We start from the raw sequence: 20279 nt of genomic DNA on the forward strand, positions 1-20279 counted from the left end.
CTTCTTTTTTTTGTATAACTTGCATTACAGCAACTCATCTTTGGTCCAACGCATAGCATACAAAATTTTGTTTTCATGGTGTATGCGTTCAATAAACATGGCCAGTTCATTGGTTCTGTCACCCATTCAAACTAACTGAAGGTGATAATGAAATAGATACATTGCGCCATCTAGTGTGAATATTTGTATTTTTTATCCATGAGACAAATGGTTCAGTAACAACATAGAAACGTTAAAATTCTTTATTTATTTACAATACAGTACACACAATAAAATTTGTCTAATATTCAAAATTAATTTTGAATTTCATCCATTAAATTACACTACTCTACCTGAAGAAAACCTTTCAATGTGATAGGAAAAATGTGACAGGAAATAGTTTCAACAACCGTCAAAGTCAAATGTGTGCAGCACACACTTGTCAATTCTAAATATATTTACAACTACAGTTAGTAAATAAAAACGTTTCGGAATATAGTGTAACTGCGCATTGACCTTTTATAAAGTAATAACAAATAGCATCTTCCCACACATACTATAAATGTATCACAGGAAACAAAAGTTCAACATACAAAACGTTGATTAACAACATGACCATATGACGACAGAACATTATGGACAACTAGCCTTTGAATATTGTGTTTTGTATAGCAGAACAAGAAATAACACAGGCAGAACTATTACATGTAGCTTTGCATATTTTCATCAAAAGAGTATCATAACATCTAGCAACCAGCGATCTAATGGCTTGTGCACAAACTAATCAAGACATACTCTCATTAAAAAATAAATATCGAATGCAGTTAGTACAGTATGGTGCTTAACATACCAGGTTAGTGGATTACATTTACACAGGGGCAAGAACCAAAAAAAAGTATGAAAATATAACCAAACACTGTATATTCAATTTACAGGAAGTCTGCCAAATAACTTAAAGGGGCAATAATTACTTCCCTACAGGTTCACATACAAGCAAAGATAACCAGTAGACATCTGCAGGGCATGTTTTAAGTTCATGTTTCAAATAAAAATGTTTTACCAAATTGTGTTATTGTTTAGCAGCAGGATTCTACAGAGTTCCCCTTTAAATGTAATAAACTTAATTTGGAATTAACCTTTCTCAGTCCTTCAAGTATAAAATAATCTATATAGTCTTAATCTATTAGTTTATACACCAATTCCATTTTTTATTTAATTCTCTGGGGGGGACTAGTAACTCAAATTACTAGTCGTCCTAATTTCTTTGCCTAAATGTAGTGGTCTTGTACAGCTTTTTAACAGCCTTAACTATGGGTAAGTTAAAGAAGAAATGGGATCATATTCTCCTATGGGGCTGGTCAACATAGTGCACCTAATCCGGGGTAAGGTGTCTTTTGGGAAGTACTTTGGGGATCTAGTCAGACTCCCTTCAGTTAGAAATCTGTTAACTGTCACCTCAAACCTTCCAGATGTGCACAAGACAGAAGCTGAATGAGAACTCCTACTGAGCTGACAACTTACTATTGTTATAGAAGAGAATTAGAGGGACCCAAATAATGTGTACTCTAAATTTTTGTGTGTGTGCGCGTGCTAATCATTCTGCAGGACTGAGCGGTGGGTGCTGACTGTTTCTGGAAGGCACGTCTCTATTTTATCCCCTCATGACTGGGCTGTCACCAGTGTCAGGCTCATGCTCTGTGCACCTAGAAAAGGAAAACAATAGGAACCATTTTAGTGATACTGGATGATTCTTATTTGTATTGATTATTGCTGCCACTCATCTAGCATGGGACCAAGGTTATGTACTTCCATAGAATTAGAATGAATAGAAGGGATTTGTCACTTTTCACCCATAGTTCCAATCTAATGTCCTTTTGTCAATGGTAGATAATTTTGAAATACACAGAAAACTGAGCGATGTTCAAACATTCCAAGCACTCCAACCTGAGCCTACCATGAAAACGATTAAAAATAGGAATGTCCATTCTAGTAGTTCTAGTTCTATGGGTATATCATTATATCAATTTACCTTTTGTACTGTACTTATTACATCACTGAGCATGACCTTTTTACTGTCCTGGTAGTCTGTCCTGCGTGCATTGTAAAATTGGGGCAGAGAAACAGGACAGAGTTTAAGGAAAATCTATATGTTGGCTCACAATATAGTATCCAGCAATTGCATCAAGTTGTATTGGGGCTTAAATTAAATATTTTGTTTTCTTAACGCTACACTGTGGGGCTAAATGTGAGACCCCTGAGCAAGGAGGTTAAAGGCCAACTTGAAATGAAAGATTTAAGGAGGCATGAAGTGAGCATTCTGTGGTCCTTAACTCTCAAAGAAAAAAACTAAATATTTGACTAAAATAGTTGTCTTTTCCTAACTCAAAATATACGGTAAGAAGCCAACTGTAGCAGAAATGACAAAAAAATGAAATAATCATAACAATTAATACAAAATAAGAAAAGATAAAACATTTACACCATTTACCTTCCACCTCAACCAACTCCGTTTTGCCCTCAGCCAGTATGACCACCTCAGACTCAGGCATGGCCTCCTGCAATACTTCCATAACATCACGGGGAGCCTCAACTTCATCCACAGATTCAAGTGCTGCTTCCTCCAATGGGCCAACTTCCACAGGGGCTGCTTCTGCCTCTGCAACTTCCACCTCCCCAGAGGCTTGGGCTTTGCAATGGCATTCGTCACCTTGTTCGGCCTTCTTGACTTCCACTGATGCTGCCTCAGTCTCTACATCAACAGCATCCGAGACGGAGGCTGCTGCCAGCGCAGCTGCCTGTATGACGAGTTCTTCGTCCTCAGACATTTGGTACGCCTCCACAGCTACTGGCTCCTCCGCCTCGGCAGCCTCCCCTGAGCCGGCGTCCTGCCGAACTGGGGTCTCGTCGGCTACTGCTGGTACCTCTTCCACAGGGGCGGCGTCCTCCCGAACTGGGGTCTCGTCGGCTACTGCTGGTACCTCTTCCACAGGGGCGGCGTCCTGCCAAACAGGGGTCTCGTCGGCTACTGCTGGTACCTCTTCCAAAGGGGCGGAGTCCTGCCGAACTGGGGTCTCGTCGGCTACTGCTGGTACCTCTTCCACAGGGGCGGCGTCCTGATGAACTGGGGTCTCGTCGACTACTGCTGGTACCTCTACCACAGGGGCGGTGTCTTGCGGAACTGGGGTCTCGTCGGCTACTGCTGATACCTCTTCCACAGGGGCGGCGTCCTCCCGAACTGGGGTCTCGTCGGCTACTGCTGGTACCTCTTCCACAGGGGCGGTGTCTTGCGGAACTGGGGTCTCGTCGGCTACTGCTGATACCTCTTCCACAGGGGCGGCGTCCTCCCGAACTGGGGTCTCGTCGGCTACTGCTGGTACCTCTTCCACAGGGGCGGAGTCCTGCCGAACTGGGGTCTCGTTGGCTACTGCTGGTACCTCTTCTACAGGGGCAGCCTCTTGTAGAACCTGTGTCTCCTCTGTTACTGCTGGTACCTCTTCCACTGCTGGTACCTCTTCCACAGGGGCGGCGTCCTGCGGAACTGGGGTCTCGTCGGCTACTGCTTGTACCTCTTCCATAGGGGCGGTGTCCACTGCTACAACCTTTACCACAGATGAGAAGTCTTCTCCTGCAGGGGCCTGTGTCTCTTCTGAGGAATCCTGCTCTACAACTGGTGCCTCCTCCTCCCCCTCAACGGCAACAAGTTCCATGTCCTCGTTAAGGGAAGTCGTAGCCATCTGCTCCTCCTCTATGGCAACTTCCTCAGCAACAAGCTGAAGTATTTCCTCGGGCTCAGTGGTTGCCGCCTCCCCTTCAGATTTGGGCTCTTCGGTTTCCATGACAATTGCCTCGCCTTCTTCACCTGGGGCCTCAGCTACTCCCTCTGCTTTCGGCTCTGGTGGTTGTGGTATATTGTTGGTGGAGGGCAATGATTCCAGAGCCTTGTCTTCTAGGCGTTGGACGGCGGAAATGAGCCTCCTCTCGGCCACGGAGGCGGCCGCTATCTCTGTCCCCACCAGGAGCTTCATGGAAGCAGACAGGATGTCCGACACAGACCCTGGAAGAGTACCAACCCCCCCCCCCCCCCCCCGACATTAGTCATGTTGGTCACTGACAGAAGCCACTTCAGAGGAAGTGTACGAACATGCATATCCACTTCCATCGCAACGATTACAATTTCATGGAGATGTAATGCTAAGCCATTTCTAGTTACCTTAAGTCTTAATATGGTGCCCACAATGAGTGGTACTGATGTTTACATTGTAATCTTACATTCCGTAATGTTCTACGCAGGGATTTTTGCAGCCATGATACAGGGTGTGCTCACGGCAGTGATTACCCATTCTGGGAAGAGGCCTACGTAACGGACTTACCTGTTATTCTCGATCTCACGATCGCTCACCTTGACACCGTTCCGACACCGACCCATTTTGAGGCAGTCTATCACAGGGGAGGGTTCCAGCAGCCATTTCATGCTCCTTGTCGGTTAGTGTCAGTTATTGTCCAGGTAGTCTGCCCAGAAAATTGGTTGCCGGGGGCAACTTACCATTATTCTATTTGATCCTTGTGCGGTCCAATTCCAACAATATAATTAATTTTTACTGACAATCATTAAGTACTATTAATTCATATTTGGCACCATCGTAACATAAAACAACAATTCAATTACACGTAAAAGTCACGGTAATTCCAGATTTGTTTCCTAACTAGGCACCTGGAACTCCTTTTTGCTTTTCAAAAACCCATGGGACCGGTCAGGTCCATCTGCGCTGACAGCTCTTTGTGCCACACGAATTTGTGCCAGTCCTATTAAGCCTGGCAATGACGGACCAATTGGCGCACGACAGTCTCCTCAGAACTGGGCTCCTTCGAAACGTATTGGACCGACATCCGTTCTGACCGTGGCAGGAAGACGTAACACTTTGAAGGAGCATGAATATTGCGTTGTGACTGACCCTACTACAGAAGCAACACAAAGTAGCTGGATAATGAACCGCTGCCCAAATACACACTAAAACCAATGTACACACTAATAAACTAAAAGCGGTGTAATGGTGGGCATGCTGGCATTCACACTGGCAGACCCAATTCTAGTGTCAGGAAGTGGCATTTTGACCATTTAGATTACTTCTTATTGGACTGCCGGTGTGAACAGGAGGTGTGGCCTGGTGAGGACTAAACATTCTACTGTAATTGAACCAAGAGGAAAATGAGCCAGCCTGCATGGCTTTAGACAGCATCAAAGTTTAGATGTTGGTAATGATGACTAACATACTGATCATATTCAATAACGTTTAAACATTGAAACATACACTGACTACTGGATGTATTGTACTTTTCAGAGATTCGAATGACTTCAAAGCTGTATAAACTGGTAATATCTAGTAGCACACGAACAGCGGCAGCAGCAAGAATTTAAAACAAGTTTAAAAATGCAATGGAAGTCCAAAAAGTAGACGACAATGTCTTTATTGAATGAGTTTCCTTACTTTATCACTAACACTTACCCCTCAAAACATTCCTTTGAACACTAGCATATCATTAGTTGGTCATGGCATCCATCTTGACTTCCAAAAATAGAAATGGTGGATATTTAGTTTAACAGTCGGGATACTATAAATGTTCCCTTAACTTTCACAGTTTAGACTCAAATAATATCAGAAAAGGCTGTGGAAGTGGTGCACTATAGAGGGAAAGTGGGTGTGTGTGTGGTCCTTCAGAGTTTCCATACATCATGTAAGACCTGGCTGGTGTGTTTTTGCTGTGTGCCCTGTTTAATGGGAAGGCTTGTGATAATAGACACACCAACTGGCAGGATTATTATTATTTATTTTTTAAATACAACAATGGAGGCTTTGAATGCCAAAAGGAACCTTCTCCAAAAGGAGTGCCCCACCTTCAAATACGACAAGTTTGGGATTCAGCTTCATTTACAGAAGGTAAGGCAGGTTAAAGAGAAATCTACTATTAAGGGCAGTGTTTGAAATGAGATTTGAAGGTATTCAAGACCGGCTCAGGTTCTGTAAACAGATACTTAATGCGTGAAGGCTTGTTGGTTTGAAGTCACCCCGTGCCAAACACTGATTCAAGAGCGAGATTGGCTTTTATTTGGACAATTTGCAGTGGTTACAAAATGCCCAGCACTAGGGGCAAGGGGGAAACTGAACCCCTTCGGCATTTGGCAGGGGATGACTTGTCCCTGGTACAGTTTCTAGGATAAAATAAGATTATTGGACATCAGAGTGAGAGATTAGCTGGGATGCAGACAACCGATAGATCCAATTGTTCCCTGAAGTTCCAATTACTAGCACTCTAGAACCATGGTCATTATGCCTTCACTGCCGGGCTAATCCTTCTAGAACTCTCCCCAGGTTCAAAGACAACAGCAACCAGTAGTGTCAAACCATGTAAGAGGTGGGAGAGCAGCTCTGAGGGAAAGTGGAGGAAAAACTAACAGATTTCAGAATTCTAAGGGTCACTTGGGAGAAATATACAGGAGCAGTGTATCCCCAATTGCACCCTATTCCCCATATAGTGCATCACTTCCGATCAAAGCCTTGCATACTTTTCAGCAAATACGGTGCCATTTCAGACACTACAGAATTAGGTTCAGGAGGACCCCTTTTACAATCATAACTCCATGGTCTTCTTTTCCATCTTTGAAAAAACATCAGCTTAAAAAAATTATAATAAAAATGTTTTAAAAAAAAAACCCTCAGAAATAGAGACAGGTTTTAACCAACCGTGACAATTACAAATTCTGGGCCCCAATGATTCACAAACGTATTGCTTGACAGATATCAGGGTCAACTTAAACCACGTTGAAATGTTAGTATTTTACTCTAGTGAAAATCAGCCAGAACCAGTCGTCAGGAAAGAGACAGCCAACCCCCCCTAACCGGACACGCGTAACCAACGTGCCCAGTCTGGCCACGAGGACCGGACTCCAGTCGAAGCAGGGGTTTCTCATTGGAAAAAGGAGGGGGGGGGGGGGGGGGGGGATCACAACTCGTCCATAAGGGGAAGCCCATTCCTAATGTAGTGCATTACTTTATCCAACTTTGTGACTGGGCCTCATCCCCCGGCGGAATCACGACACGTCGCAGGACACCGCCCTGCGGGGAGAGGCCTGGACTCAATGCAACACATAGGGAATAGGATGTAGACCGGGCCTTTGTCAGGTTGGGGGTTTTTGCAGGGGTTTGGGCCGTTAGGGGGACAGAAGAAAAGGACGCACGCCACAGCTAAGCCCATTGCTCCAGTCTAGCAAACCTTTCACCCGTCACACAGCCGACTCGGCAACGGGGGCCGCCTCTGCCGCTACTTCCTCACCGTGGGCCTCAACCGCGGGCGCCTCTGCGACGGTGACTGCCTCTGCCTCAGGAGCGTCGGGGGCCGCCTCCGCCTCTTCTTCCTCCTCCTCACCGTGGGCCTCAACCGCGGGCGCCTCTGCGATAGGGGCCTCTTCCGAGAATCCAGGAGAAGCCTCGGAGGCGACCTCCGGGTCAGCCTCGGGCGTGACCTCGGCAACGGCCTCAGTGGCAACGACCTCCGCGACCTCCGGTTCCACAGCAACCTCTGCAACAGGTTGGTCTGCAACCGTTGCCACGTCTTCCACGTCGACTGGCGCCGTTTCCTCTGGGGCCTCTACGGCCTCGGCCGCCAGCTCGGCTTCCTCTGCTAGCTCGGCTTCCTCCGCCGATGGAGCTGCTGCTTCAGAGGAAGAGCGATTAGGGACAAAGGGAGGGATGCAGGTTTGTTCAATTCCAAACCCTTAAGAAACAGTGCTGTGGTTGTTCTGGCTACGCAAAGTTCTCTCCATCAGGCCATTTTAAAGACCCTTGGGGAGATGAAACCGATCTGGCTAGTCAGCAGTCTAGACCAGGATAAGCGAACCTTTCATTAAAAATGTATGACAGGCATTTCCAGTTAGAAATGTTTGTTCTGTTTAGAGAAAATACAAAAAAAAGGGGGAAATCCATCCTGTTACTGTAATTACTTTTACATAAGAATTATAGGTCTAAACAGATTAATTTACGAGACTGGGGCAGTCCAACATTCAGTTGGGGGGGGGGGTTGTATTTTTGGCAAACCATACTTTCACAAGGCTGTCTTGACCACAGCAGACCAGTGAGTGTTCAACACACACAAAGCATTTACTCTACAGGAAAAGCCCAATGTACTCACCCTCTTCCTCACCTGTAAAAAAAGAAAAATAGAGGGCTTTAGAATGACATCCATTGTCTACATACAAGCATTACTCTCCTGAGGATTTGTGGATGAAGGCACCTACAATGGCCGCAGACCCTAAATGAGCCAATGGCGTCGCTCGTAGACCCCCCCCCAGGCAAACTAATGAAAAGGGTCTTTGACCAACAATCCAATGAGAAAGAACCTAGTACCACAACAGACCAATCTGGCGCTCTGGGCAGCGGGCCCAGAAACCCTGGCGGATCAACTGATTGCTGACAGGAATCAGACCTGACGAGCAGATTAATCGCATTCAGAGAGATCATTCCGGCGTGCAGCTTTCTTCGCCGCAGTGCCAAAACAGGGTCCGCGGCAAAATGAAAACATTCGGCAAGGCTGCCCGTGGACACACTTACTGTTTTCACAGTGCTCATAGAAGACATTCCCGCTCCCAATCGACTCTCACGCAGGCCATTCCTGTTATCCGACAAATTCTAGAATGTCATACAAACTTGCGAGTCTGATTTCTCCGCTCTCGTTCCGTGTCAATTCATTTGCTAGAATATCACGCGACGAGCAGAGAGAGAGTGTGACATCGCAGACAGTAAGCTACTGACCCTTCTGCCTGGAGCCGATCTCGACGAGCCGGTCGTTGTATCGTTCGCTGTCACCATTCACAGTCTTGTAAGCCTACATGGAACAGACAGTAGTGGAAGAGCCATGAAACAGTTAAGGAACACAGAAAAAGGGAACCCAATGTTGGTTGGTTTTTTGTGCTGCACTAGGCTAAAGCTGGGTCTGCCAAACTGGCCAGATACTACATTGTAACGCAGGGCTGTAGAATTCTGGTCTGAACCAGAACCCCTTCAAACCGGGGACTGATTCAGACCAGAGACACCAGGTGAGGCGGTAACTAACAGGAAAGGAAACTACAGTTCTAGGATCAGCTTTGTACTCTAAATATCGAACCCGTCATCCTTACAGACGGACGCACAAAACTGATGCTGGACCAGTACTTACGTATACCACAGCAGCGGTGAGGCCCCCCCCACACAGAACAACGTAGGCCATGTTTGTGGCGGAGCCTCCAGGGATCCCGAAGGACATCTGTCGTTTCGGACCAGCTGTAGAGGAGATTGGAGATAGAGGCGATGGGCCGACCAGGTAAACAGGAAGCTACATACAAAAGTTGCCCCACTTCCTTAATGCCATCGGCACAGCCACACAACTGGGACTGGGAACACACACTAAATGGTCAGCTAGCGCTGACATTGGAACGTAGCCCCCCACGATAGATTGTGCCGTGTATCGGAACAGACAATTTGATACAGGAGTCGTGGCAACGGGTTTCTCTCGTGCAGCTGGATGTGGAGTTTCTGAAACGGTGGCGTGTCAACCTGGTATCCATATATTGGGCTTCCCCCACCGTCCTGGCCAGCCATCTTTTCCATTGAGGGCACGGCGACAGGGCAACAAGCCTCGATCCCTGCTAATCCCGTTACACAATAGAGATACAGCGAGGCCTTTTGCATTCAGAGCATCAGAGCCAGAGCGCAGGAGGCGGCGGAAAGGGTTGGCGTGAGCCAAACCGCCCCCCCCCCATCCCCGGTCCAGGCCTGGGCTGAAGTGCCACTCGAAATCATGTCACGCATCACCTCAGATTCATTCATTTTGCCTGGCTTCATCGGCCAATAGACAGACCGGTAAGAGACCGAAGCCAGTCCCTCTGGAATTGCCAACTGGCGGAAGCCAACGTTCAAAATATTTCAAAGGATTTTGAACGCAGTTCTGCACTGCACTCTCTTTATGTGGGATGCCGAGTTAGCTTGACCTTTGACCCTAGACAGCAGGATAGGTGTGGTTTGTTTAAAACACGTGTTCAGTGTCAATTCCAGCACAGAACAACACTAGAAAAAAAGTAATGAACCAAAGGCAAAGATATTTGAGGCCATAAACAATATTGTTATTGTAATTCGTTGTTGTTGTTGTTGACGACCGTCTGCTAGGCCACAAGGGCAGGGCAGATTGCATCGGCATGTCTTTGCGTAAATAGGATTGACTCTTTAGGCTGAGGAGCAATTAAACCACATCCAGAAATAAAACCACCAACTTCCTGGCCTCCAAAGCTTCACCGCAACTTCCCCCTAACACCCCCCCTAATCACTTCACCAGCGGAACGAGGCAGAACACGCAACGTGACCTTTCATCACACACCCCGGTCGAGCACGTATGGGAACAGCCTGACTACCATACACAAAGCATAGAACCCACCGTTCCGTTCGTTTTTTTCCGTCTGGAAGTAAACAAAGCATCTCAGATTCTCAGGGCACTGACAGACATGGTCTTGAAGCGGTGCTCATGCAGAGATAGTGTTTGTGTCACAAATTTTGGGTCACTGACAACTGCTCAAATAAGAACCCCCAGTGGGACTCTTGGCCCTGTTCACTGGCTGGAGGTGGATGGCTTCTGCAGGTCTGTACAAGCCAAGGCGAAATGCAGCTTCCAGAGTAGTGTTCCCCATCAGAGAACCCTTGTGGCGTTCCTTCCCCACAGCTCTCAAGAGGAGTCCTTAAACATGTTAACACCCAATTAATTAGAAAACATTTTCTTTAAGAGAAGTGTGTGTGCGCGCGCGGTAAGCGGTGTGCTGTCACGGTCGTCTTCAACATGCACGCCATCAGCCCATGTAAAAAGGAACACGATGTACAACGGGGCAACATTCCCTGCCAGCTTCCTCAGTCTCCGCCCTCTCCCCTAACCCCTCCCCACCTCATCCCTCCTCCCCCGGTTAAGGGCATGGTGCGTCTTCCCACTGCTCTGTGGAGAACCAAGTGGAGCCAGCTCAGCTTCATGACAACGCAAAGCTAGCCCGCTAGCCCAGATGACAGCTCCATGGATCCCTGAAGCGCAACCAGGACACTCCACTGCGAGAAGCCAAACACTGTAATCCACAATCTCAACCACGCTTAGTCCGGTTCAGAGGCTATGCCCGTTTAGTTTGGTTGACCCCACCCTGCCATCCTCCATGTTGAACCAGGTTGACCCCACCCTGCCACTCTCTATAATGCCCATGAGAGAGCATGCGGCCTCCTGGGAATCCCTGGTCCTGCCAAGGCCAAGTCCAGTTATTTATATGGAGAGCGAGGCCCTAATCGGTTAAGCTGATGTAGAGGTCATACCCGTCACCATGCGACACGCATGCGATTGCAGTTACGTCAATGAAAACAACAATGCATACATACACAGACCTGTTCCTCTCAGCTGAACAGAAGTTTACACTCTCACACACATCCCTTTCCATACACAGCTGCTCTGGCTCTGTCCAACTGAAGGAGTCGGCTCACTTGGATGCTGAACGGCTCTTTGTTTGGCATGCTTTAAATAACTATGAACATTTGCTTCCCAATGTTCACCGAAAAGGCACTCTCATTCACAAACGACCCATAGCTAACACAACCCAGGCCATTGAGGCCCATCTGCCCAAAACCTAAATACAAATCTTGGACCAATAATCACAACATAATGCCGACCAAGGTGCGTGTACAAATGCATATTGGTCTATTCTTAAAATGTTCGTCTTTGCCTTTGGTTATATTCCGGTGTGTGTGTGTAGTGTAAAAACCGACAGAATAGGAGACATCACTTGCGGTATTTGGAGTTCACCAACAACTCAGAAACAGGAAATTAAACCAACACTCCTCTCCCTCGGGGGAACGTCTTACGTAACAACGCACATTTGGATTCTAGAATGAGCACTGCACACCAAAAGTAGTTTATCCATTTAGTTAGCACATTCTCATTGGGGAGAATGAAAACTGTATCAAGAAAAATTGGTCTTCGACAGTGGGATGCCTCGTGCTCGAACGAGAGTGAAGTCTATGCAGAAAGTGCATCGTCTGGGCAACTTTGCAATTATCCACAGACCTAAATAGGAGATAAGATTTGGTACATGATGTCCTAACTTTGCCTTAAACAAAACAATTCGACACGACTCGGATTAAATACATGTTACATAAACCCATTACGACCGTTTTCTGACCGGGGTACGGGTTTGTAATTAAATGGGCAGAACTGCATGTTCTAAGATTTACTGACACACCTCCCTTTTCGGATAGGGAACATCATTTATTGCATCAACTGGTTGCCAAAGATAATTTTACATTTAAATTACTAAATTGGACTTCTATGCGTTTTCATGAACTATAAGAAAGATGGATGAGTTCTAAACGAAGTGTAACACGGCCGCGCAATGTGTCTAATTCCCTAGATGAAATATGCACGAAGTCAAGATTTTTTTTTTGATTTGTTCACAATTTATCAAACGAAACTGCTTGCACACAAATTGGACAAAAAAAAAACTCCTGACCTTTGGGTAAAACCACAGATCACAACAAATGACAGTGAAAATTAAGGGTTACTCTCAACTTACCATTTTTGAATAAGGGGAGGAACACTGTCTTTCGTGCCAGAGGCCCAAGTCTCTGCCAAACAGCTCGGCAGAACAACATTTCTGCTAAAAATCCAGCAGCTGGAGTTCGCAGCGCGCGTGGGAATAAAAGCTCGCGGGGAGTGTGAGAAGCTGCGATCAGGGCGCGACTGCCAACTGCAGCCTTTTGGAGCGGAGGCAGAGAGAATGTACTGAAGCGAGAGGGTAAACCCTCTTTAAAAACGTCATCAAAGGCAGGTCAAAGGTTGAATAGATACCTAATGCTTCGTTTAAGATGACCATCCCCTGAACATGACACTTTTTATATACCAGGGTGAAATGTAATAGCCTGGCAAATTTTTAATTATTAAAGATTGACATTGTGGTGGATTATGTGATGCGTAACATGACACCAGAGATGTAATTCATGCTCAGCTTTTGCACAGTGCGCAACTACAGAGTTCTTTTTAGTACATAATGGACATTTTCATCTGGTTTGAATTCGTTCCTTTCTATCAAAAAAGTTGTTAAATATCTGTTTTTTTCCGGGATAGTGCAATGAAGAAATATTGCACTCCAAAATTGTTCATGACTTTATAAAAATAATGACTTTGTTAAAACAATGGATTACTGTTATATATACCATTGATTACTGCATCTGATGCAGATGACGTGATGGAATATCCTGATCAGAATGTTAGCCTACTAAAAAATTAATTTTAACAACTGTTTGGCCGGTGAGAAACAAATTCAACCGATTAAGGCCGTAAACATTATAGGCCTAGACATCCCAATGTCGACGTGTTTTGGCCTAGCTTATATTGGTTTTCCATATTATTAACTTTTCTTTCAGTGTATCTAACATTACGCAATTTAGGTTAAGCTAGTATCCAACCCTTTAGTTGCGGTCGAAGCTAAAACAAGTTTGCACCAATACAAAGTGCCTTATTAATCTATATCCAGACAGATAAGGCAAATGGTAACTGTCACCTGTCAAAGCGTTCGTCTGCTCTGATTCCTAGCAAATCTCACTTCCCCCCTACTGCGCACAAAGTGGATTAAAAGCCTCTCCTGCGGGTGCTTGGAAGGCCATGTACTGCGGAAACGAACAAGACGTTAATTAGGCTACTCGTCTTGTTAGTAACTGTCATGGCCGTGGACAAATATGGCGCTTTGTGGGCCCACATAGCCTACGTGCCTCGGCTTAGACTTTCAGACCTAAAACGACTGTTATGGACAGTGGCTTTGGGAAAAGGAGGATAGTAGAAGGGAAAGGAAAGCCAAAGAAATGCGTTTCCTACTTTGGGAAATACTCATTTGTTCGTCCAGGATAACTGCTTCCCATAGAGATGGATAGAGGACGATGTTTCTTCCGCGTGTTTTACGCGTGTGCGCTAAGCATTGGCGCGCCCCATAGATATGATAGGACGCGTGCGTTCTATCGTGGCTTAAAAGGCATCCGACATTTTAACATAGTAATCTGCGTGAGGCTGCAAATTTATATAGAACGTGTGCGTTCTATCATGGCTTAAAAGGCATCTGCCATTTTAATATTGTCATCTGCGTGAGGTTACAAATGTACTTGGCTTATCCATCCTCACAAACTGTTGAAGACTACCAAAGAAGAAATGTCGGACACATTCTCCATAAAGAATTATGGGAGCCCTCAAAACAGCCCCGAACTCAGGCTCCATAATGTCAAATGCTGTATTTAAATATGTCCTCTCTTATCTTAATTTGTGACACACTATATCAGAGTCAGACTTTGTATGAACATTTGACATTATACAGCAACTAATCTTCATTATCCCAAGTCTTGCGTAATCAGTTGGAGCTTCGATTTATCTTCGCAAAGTCAAAAACCTTGGACGGATTAGGAGAGAGTGAGTAAATCCTTAGGGCAAATGCCACCCAGCTACCTGCTAGCGTTATTATTGTCCAAAACCGATGGAACCAACATCTATATCGTGTTCAGTCTGTCTACATGATGCTGTTACGGGAATGTTAATTAATGGCATACCGTGATTACATTAGTCTGTAGTTTCCAGAGCAACTTTCTACTGTCTTCTTTCGGCCTAAAAACACTTAAACAACATTACAGAAGCATTCATTTATCTGGCCTAACATCATACGAATGGATCTGACATGTCAGCTATTTTCAGGTCATTGTTATGACGTAATTGGGGTGGCCAAATTCTGGTAACATTACAAAAATTCTCACGTTATCCAGAAATCCTGGTTGAAGGATTTCCTCATTCTCCTCTAACTTAACAATTGTATTGATTGATGATTACTTTGGACACAGAATATGCTGCACGTTGGTCAGCCCAGCAACCAGGTACGACAGCCCTGACATATTTCATATCACGCCTACAGCAGAGTAAAATGTGTGCGGGAGTGTTGCTGTAGTACAAATCACTTCATGTCAGTATAGCTGCGTCATTTGACTATGATTTTTTTTTTTATTGAGGATCATTTGTATCATGCTTTTAGTGTACAGACCGATACAGACTCGAAATTTAGATTTTCTTAAATAATCAAGGATTAAATCACAATATAAAACACATCACAAGCATACAAAAACACATACACACGTAATCACACTGAAATTATTATAGCGACAGTCTCTGTCGGTCTCTGCTTGTCTGAGAATTGTACCGCGTACTTTTGCGTCCTCTAGTGAATGTTGTATAATTTGACATAAAGCGATCTTTAAAAACAGTTAACGAAGAACCGATCTAAAAAGCTGTTAAATTCAACTGGAACATGTAATTAATAGGTTTTATCAAAAGACAGAAGAGAAAGCAAGACATCCTGGTTCTTCATTTTCTCCGTTTTAGTGGAAGCCAGTGAGTTTAGCACACCAGACTCAGCTACCCCCCTGCACTAGTCTACTGGGGGAGACACCTGTATTTTTTTCCCCCACTGGTAAAGGCTGAAGTGAACCATTTTCATTCCTCCCCCATCTTAGGACAGCAGACGATTAGACTAGGACAGCAAAGGGAACATTCTCTAGTTCAGTCCTTCAGCCAGACAGTTAACCCTGATTTTCCATCAGGTGCTCTGGGTCAGATGGTAACATAACTGACCCAGTGCCAGCACTTAAAGGCACTAAGGCTCCTATTAGAACTATTTTACTATGTAGAGAATAGTGTACCGTTTTAGGCTCTAGACATTTTGGGCATTTGCTTTCACCAGGTCCAAGGGAAGTCTGAGGGGGAAACCCTCTGCTAGCTAGCTGATGAATGTTGCACCATCGTACCAAACCACCCACACAGCTGTTGGTACCATGTGTGTCATCTGGTGCCAAGAGCAGAAGACATGTGGTCCTGTGACACACTGAGTCAGCAGATTCTGACCGGTGGACAGAACTACTAACACTCAAAACGAACAAAATTGCAGATAATTTATTTTTCCTCCGTGGAGTGAATCAGCTTTAAGGAGTAAAAGGCCCTTATTTAACTCACTCTGTCTCTATCATGGGCTATTATATACACTTGTGAAACTTCAAAATGATCACTGCAGAAGTAAACAAACTACATTTGATCACTACAAAACCCTGACAAAAGGCCATCAAATGAACAACACAACCAACCTTTGATCAATAACTGGGCAGTACTACTGATCCAAATTTTGCAGAGAACATTGATTGCTTTATTGACATTTATACAAGTTAAAAATAAGAATGTAGATAGTCATCTTACATTCAGTCATGACAACTTTCCTGAAACATGAAAACATCATGTCTGTTCATGCCCAACTTCACAAGTGTCATTAAGTTTAAGTATAAACCAGTTGGTTCAGACCCATAAATGGTGATTGGCTAAAAGCCCTGGTATGAGATAGTGGTTTCTGTGGTGTACTTTCTGGTCTCATTGCATTGTTCGCCAGTTCATGGTAAAGATAAGGTTTCTCAGGGGTTTGTGGTATATGGCCAATATATCACAACTAAGGGGTGAATAACAGAACTCTGCAACGTGTCGTATTTAAAAAGAATAGGGGGGGGGGGGGAAGCCCTTAGCAAGTGTATATTAGACACAGCAAACCCCATTATGCCCAACTTCTCAAAACCCCATGCTCCCTTGACCCAAACGAGAAGGTGATCGTGCTCACGTGACCAAAACAAGAGATTCACCATACTTGCGTGACCCAAACAGACCTTCAAATAAAGAGTGCGTGATTATAGGAGTCGTTTCGCCACTCACGGCCCACCTCTCACGTGCCAGGGTCCAGGCCCAAAGGTTTAAGGAACAGAGAGTGCCCTTCCGTCCCTCCCTCAGAGCATGGTCAACAAACACAGTTCAGTTCTTCAGGGGGATGGTCCTCAAGAGTTCACTCCATCCTCCCGCTAATCCCTCCCCCCACCCCCTCAGCAGTTACAGGTCCAGAAGTCCTTCTCGGGGTTCTTCTTTGCTGGCAGTCTGAACGAACCCGCCCCAGTGTATGACCCACCATAGGAACCAGACACTCCGGTGCTGAGAACCAGGGAAGGAGGTCTCGCCTGCCTCTTCAGCCTGGAGGCCAGAGCCATAAACATGGCCTCCACGCTGTCCTGTTTGACCCCCCCTGGCGCTCCTCCTAAGCCTCCCCCGGCAGGGCTTTTGGCGGAGGTCTCGAACAGAACCATCCGGTGGGCCGTGGCAAACTCCCGGGCCTGCTCTCTGGAGACCTGGCCTTCGTTTTGGGGGGCACGGGGGTCACGTCTGTGGACGTCACGGAGGTCGCTCTTGTTTCCCACGAGGAACCTGCGGACGGACATATTTCAGGCAGAGTTTAGGCACCCCCCCCCCGAACCCTGAGGGACTGCCCACTTTCGTACCACCTGTGGTGAAACCCAACAGAACTGTGACTGACCTGGGTATCTCCGGGCCCACCAAATTCTGCCGGCACTCTTCTACCCAAGCTGAGAGCCCTCTAAACGTGGCCGGCCTGGTGACGTCATACACCAACAGAACCGCATGGACGTTCCGATAGTACTGCTGGATCATGGACTTTCGGAACCGTTCCTGGCCCGCGGTGTCCCACAGCTGGAGCTAGAGGGAGACAGTGTCAGAAAGAATTGCAATATCCCTTCAAGTCGAAACCCCCATTCTACAGTACATTTAATGGGAATCAGCCTAGTGGTCAAATCATACAACCAGCTGGAAAGGTAACCAGATTGAATTCTGAGCCCGAAAGGTGAAAACTCGCAGATCAAGCGACTGTTTCAGCAACAGAAGCACAAGAGCTGACAGATCGATCAATAAAGTGCCTAATAGAAAATAATCAGTAGTATACATTGGTTCTCTCTGTTAATAACCGCTGACAAACAGATCATTCCTGCGTTGTGTAAAATAAAGACAGACAGGCAACACCTCTATCCTACATTGGCAGAGAAGAACGGTTTAGTAATGTCAACAATTTAGAGCTCTATAAATAGTCCCAAATTGGTGAACACATGATGCCAGCTTGCCAGAGAGGCACTTCAACTATTTCCAATACATGTTTGGCCCATCTATAGACTTACCTGAATCAACAAGGCCTTGTTTTTCAAAACAAATCACTTCCTCTATCTTGTTGTTTTAAAAGGAGAACTGTGAAGACAACACATGTCCTTTCAAGTGCCCTTCCGTTATCAGGGCCCATCAGACTCTGGTCAAAACATTTACATTTTAGTAATTAAGCATATGCTCAGTTCCAGCCCTGCTTACAGTTGGCTAAAGGACATTTTCATACGGGCCGCCCGTTGGAAGCGAAACAACAACCCCGATGTTGCGAACTCCATGCTCTACAAAGTGAGCTAAACGGAACCAAAAGTAATGCACTTGCTAAGGAATAGTGTGGCGTTTCGGACATGTTCATGGTTGGCCAACACCCTCTTTCTTCACTGCATCCTGCACAGAACCCAAAATACATCAAATTACACAATAAAAACACTTCGTAGTTAGTCATTTCACCGAACATACCAAATACAGCAGTTTGCTTAATTAAGGGTTGAACTGGAATCGCGTTTGGCGTCATAAATTCTAATACTTAAAACATGGGTTGGTTTCGCAGACACGGATTAAATCTTGTAAAAGCCTAAAAAAAAAAAAATCTAATAAAATGTTAAACTCAATTGAGTTTATTGTTTTAGTCCTAGACTAGACTTAATCCGTGTCTGCAAAACCGACACGATGTGTTAATTCTGCTAAACATTGTGTTGTGTACGAAAACGTATTAAACCAAATTATTAATTAAAGACAAATAACAATATTTTGTCAGTACTTTCAACTGGGCATCCAACGACTCCCCAGAAAGAAGTAATAGTGAATGTAGTTATTGACCTGAAGTAGTGTAGGCTAGGTAAAACGTTAACTACGAATATGTATCTAACTTTGTGTTTGAGCAGTCTGGACGATTAGGAGTTCAAAATCTTTGGGTGTATTGGTTCGTCCAAAGAACGCGGTTCAGTTGCAAACTAATTTAACTACATTGATTTGCAAAATGTTTTAACTACATTTGTTGTGCACTTGTGCACGTCCGCGTAAAAATCGAGCTCATTGCGTTGTGATTCTTGCGAATAAACTGCGTTCTAACTATTTTACAAAAATGAAATAACGTTTGAAACGTTCTATATCCCACAGTTATCTTACCTTAATTTTCTCTCCTTGAACATCGACCAGTCTCTCCCGGAAATCAACACCGATAGTGGCTTCAGTCCGTTCGGGAAACTCCCCCGCACACAACCGGTAGGTGAGGCAGGTCTTCCCGACCCCGGAGTCCCCTATCACAATGATCTTGAAAATCCGATAACGGGCGGCTGGTGAAGAAACACTGGTAAACGAGTTTGAGAACTCCAGAGATGATTCCATATCAGTTAAAAACGCACTTAAAGAAAACAATAGTCGTTTCCAAACAAGAAAATGTTATTTCGACGTCTTTGTCGTTATATAAAAGTGACACAGCTCTTCCCTGCAAACTTGTCACTCAAAAGCTATAAACATGCGTTGGATTTCAGTTGCTAACCGCGTGAGCGGTGTGTAGAAACGCAAGTGTTTGTTTTACAGCTTAGCGACTCCATATGGTGGTTACGTATTTGACAGCATGCTAATAAAGCTCGCCAAAGGAAATAAGGAATCTAGTGATATTAGTGTACGCATACAGGCCTTATATATTAGAAGTATATATGTGGGTGCAAGGCTACGCCTTTTCTACGGCTTTGTCAATGAATTAGTCCTCTGAATAAACAGCAAAGATTTCCCAGAATATTCCTTTCTGACAGTTATCTTGTTCCTGCGCGGTGCCACAATTACCTCCAAATTTAAAGGGGAAGGGGGTCGTACAACCGAACTAATTGAATTGTTTAGTGATTGGCTAAACTCAACCAAACTGTCCCCTTCAAATGTTGTTAAAATTTAATTAAAAAAAAACCGAGGTGCAGGCAATGTCAACATGGGCTGTCACCAAGGCCATAGCTGTGTTCAAACTTTCAATTTCATTATAATAAATTGGCTGATACACTTTGATTACCTTTCGGTACTGTGATCAGATTATTCCAAACAGGTCATCATGGCGGATCAGCTATAATTCATTTGGAAGTCCAACCGTGTAGACCACATCAAAAGGGCAGATGCTTTCGACAGCGCGGTGTAAGATAAGACTTTTTCCTAGCGGTAGACGCACTGTCAATTTTAGGACTCTATGTCGACTTGAACGATGCAATTCA

The 20279-nt window shown here is 45.0% G+C and overlaps 2 protein-coding genes across 7 annotated transcripts; both read right to left on the reverse strand.

Moving 5' to 3' along the window:
* Positions 1-480: 480 nt before the first annotated feature.
* Positions 481-12841, reverse strand: mgarp (mitochondria-localized glutamic acid-rich protein). Of its 6 annotated transcripts, none has more exons than XM_034291204.1 (9): positions 12596-12841; positions 9187-9290; positions 8784-8856; positions 8164-8175; positions 7309-7686; positions 3489-4033; positions 2468-3413; positions 2009-2069; positions 481-1682 (listed from the first exon to the last, which is right to left on the reverse strand). In XM_034291204.1, exons 1-8 carry the CDS (start codon positions 12672-12674, stop codon positions 2026-2028), a joined length of 2181 nt encoding a protein of 726 aa, XP_034147095.1. In that variant the 5' UTR covers positions 12675-12841; the 3' UTR covers positions 481-1682; positions 2009-2025. The 6 variants fall into 6 exon arrangements, with proteins under 6 accessions (XP_034147095.1, XP_034147094.1, XP_034147093.1 ...); XM_034291203.1 differs by having other exon boundaries at positions 2468-3356; positions 3414-4033; XM_034291202.1 differs by having other exon boundaries at positions 2468-2872; positions 2930-4033.
* A 3378-nt stretch (positions 12842-16219) lies between these two features.
* On the reverse strand, positions 16220-20261 carry LOC105020848 (ras-related protein Rab-33B). Its single transcript, XM_010888169.5, has 3 exons — positions 19207-20261; positions 17447-17625; positions 16220-17337 (listed from the first exon to the last, which is right to left on the reverse strand). The coding sequence occupies exons 1-3, from the start codon at positions 19423-19425 to the stop codon at positions 16962-16964; spliced, it is 774 nt and encodes a 257-aa protein (XP_010886471.1). The 5' UTR covers positions 19426-20261; the 3' UTR covers positions 16220-16961.
* Between the last annotated feature and the right edge of the window lie 18 nt (positions 20262-20279).

This window comes from Esox lucius, chromosome 25 (assembly GCF_011004845.1).
Source record: "Esox lucius isolate fEsoLuc1 chromosome 25, fEsoLuc1.pri, whole genome shotgun sequence".
Classification (NCBI taxonomy): Eukaryota; Metazoa; Chordata; class Actinopteri; order Esociformes; family Esocidae; genus Esox; species Esox lucius.